The 4,613-nt window shown below is 43.0% G+C and overlaps 1 protein-coding gene and 1 non-coding gene across 2 annotated transcripts; one reads left to right on the top strand and one right to left on the bottom strand.

The window, feature by feature from the left end:
• Window positions 1-688: 688 nt before the first annotated feature.
• Smp_201050 (uncharacterized protein) lies at window positions 689-889 on the bottom strand (the record flags this gene model as incomplete). The annotated part of the gene is made up of 1 exon (XM_018794279.1): window positions 689-889. One exon carries the CDS (start codon window positions 887-889, stop codon window positions 689-691), a length of 201 nt encoding a protein of 66 aa, XP_018648707.1.
• A 1,408-nt stretch (window positions 890-2,297) lies between these two features.
• On the top strand, window positions 2,298-2,368 carry Smp_tRNA_01210_Cys_GCA.1.1. The gene has a single exon. It is a non-coding gene (tRNA).
• The last annotated feature ends 2,245 nt before the right edge of the window (window positions 2,369-4,613 follow it).

Raw genomic sequence — 4,613 nt, 5'->3', positions numbered from 1 at the left:
ACAAGTTTCAAATGCGTATACACTTTCAAATATATGTATGGAAACTCTCCTACTGATGTTTATTCACTCAAACACACACATGTCAGAATATTTATATACACATTTATATATACCTATATTGTGGTGTGTATCATCAACAACAGATCGGAATCCTTTCTCGGATCGCCTTCCCAAATCTCATTTTGGTCGGACATCACTGTCGATACAATTGTGAGTTCCTCGTCCATATGTACTGTTGGGATTTCGACACGTGTACACACTCACACATTTCGGATGGACGACCACTGGAAATATACTGTGCTCATCGAGTGATCGTGTGTTCACAATAATGCGTCGGTTAACTGACGGAGATTGAGAAACCCAATGGTGGAGTGAACTCATCTCAGAAAATTGTCATCATCATGCTCATTGCCAATACGGTCACCAACAAATCGCTAATGACCACGATCGTCGTCACCCTGTTCCCCTCATCTCCATCATCATGACGGTGTTCAACATGACCGATTCGTTTGTGACCTCCTCATGTACCACTTGGCATCGACGAACAGACGTACATTGAAATGCTCATCAACACGCTCACCCACGATCACACCTAAACGTGTCTTGATGAGACGATCACGTGATATTGTGTTTGGTGATTGACTCGTGACTCCACACACTGTTGTAGGTCTCGACCGATCTCGAGGAATCACATGCCTCTAACACCGACTACCAGATGTTTATGTTTAGTCGGGTTTGATGAGAGCACTCCGTTTGTCTGGAGAGTGTATGATTGTTGTTGTTGTTGTTGTTGTTGTTGATGATGATGATGGTGTTGTTGTAGAATAGGTGTTTGGTGTTTGGTTTGTTTGTGGTAGATTGTTTGCATGTCCATGTCCATGCGAAGCATGCATATGAGTGTTTGTGTGTGGATGTTTGTTTGGATTGTAGTGATGGTGGTGTTTTTGCGTTGATTGTAGTGTTTGTAGTTGAAGGTGTTGTGGTATGGTGTGGTGTTGGAGATGTGAACTTGTGACAGTGGCGAAATCGGGGGTATAGCTCAGTGGTAGAGCATTCGACTGCAGATCGAGAGGTCCCCGGTTCAAACCTGGGTGCCCCCTCCAATTTTCCACAATCAACCACATACTAACACACAAAATACTAAGAAAACAAACAAACAAACAAACAAACAAACAACTCTACCCAATATCATGCACAATCACCCTCACTATCTATCTCACACGTCGGATGAGTACCGACGACAATTCAAAAGTCAATCACACAATACATTGTACAAGTTTCAAATGCGTATACACTTTCAAATATATGTATGGAAACTCTCCTACTGATGTTTATTCACTCAAACACACACATGTCAGAATATTTATATACACATTTATATATACCTATATTGTGGTGTGTATCATCAACAACAGATCGGAATCCTTTCTCGGATCGCCTTCCCAAATCTCATTTTGGTCGGACATCACTGTCGATACAATTGTGAGTTCCTCGTCCATATGTACTGTTGGGATTTCGACACGTGTACACACTCACACATTTCGGATGGACGACCACTGGAAATATACTGTGCTCATCGAGTGATCGTGTGTTCACAATAATGCGTCGGTTAACTGACGGAGATTGAGAAACCCAATGGTGGAGTGAACTCATCTCAGAAAATTGTCATCATCATGCTCATTGCCAATACGGTCACCAACAAATCGCTAATGACCACGATCGTCGTCACCCTGTTCCCCTCATCTCCATCATCATGACGGTGTTCAACATGACCGATTCGTTTGTGACCTCCTCATGTACCACTTGGCATCGACGAACAGACGTACATTGAAATGCTCATCAACACGCTCACCCACGATCACACCTAAACGTGTCTTGATGAGACGATCACGTGATATTGTGTTTGGTGATTGACTCGTGACTCCACACACTGTTGTAGGTCTCGACCGATCTCGAGGAATCACATGCCTCTAACACCGACTACCAGATGTTTATGTTTAGTCGGGTTTGATGAGAGCACTCCGTTTGTCTGGAGAGTGTATGATTGTTGTTGTTGTTGTTGTTGTTGATGATGATGATGGTGTTGTTGTAGAATAGGTGTTTGGTGTTTGGTTTGTTTGTGGTAGATTGTTTGCATGTCCATGTCCATGCGAAGCATGCATATGAGTGTTTGTGTGTGGATGTTTGTTTGGATTGTAGTGATGGTGGTGTTTTTGCGTTGATTGTAGTGTTTGTAGTTGAAGGTGTTGTGGTATGGTGTGGTGTTGGAGATGTGAACTTGTGACAGTGGCGAAATCGGGGGTATAGCTCAGTGGTAGAGCATTCGACTGCAGATCGAGAGGTCCCCGGTTCAAACCCGGGTGCCCCCTTCACTTTTCCACAATCAACCACATACTAACACACAAAATACTAAGAAAACAAACAAACAAACAAACAAACAACTCTACCCAATATCATGCACAATCACCCTCACTATCTATCTCACACGTCGGATGAGTACCGACGACAATTCAAAAGTCAATCACACAATACATTGTACAAGTTTCAAATGCGTATACACTTTCAAATATATGTATGGAAACTCTCCTACTGATGTTTATTCACTCAAACACACACATGTCAGAATATTTATATACACATTTATATATACCTATATTGTGGTGTGTATCATCAACAACAGATCGGAATCCTTTCTCGGATCGCCTTCCCAAATCTCATTTTGGTCGGACATCACTGTCGATACAATTGTGAGTTCCTCGTCCATATGTACTGTTGGGATTTCGACACGTGTACACACTCACACATTTCGGATGGACGACCACTGGAAATATACTGTGCTCATCGAGTGATCGTGTGTTCACAATAATGCGTCGGTTAACTGACGGAGATTGAGAAACCCAATGGTGGAGTGAACTCATCTCAGAAAATTGTCATCATCATGCTCATTGCCAATACGGTCACCAACAAATCGCTAATGACCACGATCGTCGTCACCCTGTTCCCCTCATCTCCATCATCATGACGGTGTTCAACATGACCGATTCGTTTGTGACCTCCTCATGTACCACTTGGCATCGACGAACAGACGTACATTGAAATGCTCATCAACACGCTCACCCACGATCACACCTAAACGTGTCTTGATGAGACGATCACGTGATATTGTGTTTGGTGATTGACTCGTGACTCCACACACTGTTGTAGGTCTCGACCGATCTCGAGGAATCACATGCCTCTAACACCGACTACCAGATGTTTATGTTTAGTCGGGTTTGATGAGAGCACTCCGTTTGTCTGGAGAGTGTATGATTGTTGTTGTTGTTGTTGTTGTTGATGATGATGATGGTGTTGTTGTAGAATAGGTGTTTGGTGTTTGGTTTGTTTGTGGTAGATTGTTTGCATGTCCATGTCCATGCGAAGCATGCATATGAGTGTTTGTGTGTGGATGTTTGTTTGGATTGTAGTGATGGTGGTGTTTTTGCGTTGATTGTAGTGTTTGTAGTTGAAGGTGTTGTGGTATGGTGTGGTGTTGGAGATGTGAACTTGTGACAGTGGCGAAATCGGGGGTATAGCTCAGTGGTAGAGCATTCGACTGCAGATCGAGAGGTCCCCGGTTCAAACCCGGGTGCCCCCTTCACTTTCCCACAATCAACCACATACTAACACACAAAATACTAAGAAAACAAACAAACAAACAAACAAACAACTCTACCCAATATCATGCACAATCACCCTCACTATCTATCTCACACGTCGGATGAGTACCGACGACAATTCAAAAGTCAATCACACAATACATTGTACAAGTTTCAAATGCGTATACACTTTCAAATATATGTATGGAAACTCTCCTACTGATGTTTATTCACTCAAACACACACATGTCAGAATATTTATATACACATTTATATATACCTATATTGTGGTGTGTATCATCAACAACAGATCGGAATCCTTTCTCGGATCGCCTTCCCAAATCTCATTTTGGTCGGACATCACTGTCGATACAATTGTGAGTTCCTCGTCCATATGTACTGTTGGGATTTCGACACGTGTACACACTCACACATTTCGGATGGACGACCACTGGAAATATACTGTGCTCATCGAGTGATCGTGTGTTCACAATAATGCGTCGGTTAACTGACGGAGATTGAGAAACCCAATGGTGGAGTGAACTCATCTCAGAAAATTGTCATCATCATGCTCATTGCCAATACGGTCACCAACAAATCGCTAATGACCACGATCGTCGTCACCCTGTTCCCCTCATCTCCATCATCATGACGGTGTTCAACATGACCGATTCGTTTGTGACCTCCTCATGTACCACTTGGCATCGACGAACAGACGTACATTGAAATGCTCATCAACACGCTCACCCACGATCACACCTAAACGTGTCTTGATGAGACGATCACGTGATATTGTGTTTGGTGATTGACTCGCGACTCCACACACTGTTGTAGGTCTCGACCGATCTCGAGGAATCACATGCCTCTAACACCGACTACCAGATGTTTATGTTTAGTCGGGTTTGATGAGAGCACTCCGTTTGTCTGGAGAGTGTATGATTGTTGTTGTTGTTGATGATGATGATGGTGTTGTTGTAG

This window comes from Schistosoma mansoni, chromosome 1, assembly GCF_000237925.1.
Source record: "Schistosoma mansoni strain Puerto Rico chromosome 1, complete genome".
Classification (NCBI taxonomy): Eukaryota; Metazoa; Platyhelminthes; class Trematoda; order Strigeidida; family Schistosomatidae; genus Schistosoma; species Schistosoma mansoni.
Note: the sequence above shows the minus strand (reverse complement) of the source record. Positions and strands in the feature narration are given on the sequence as shown.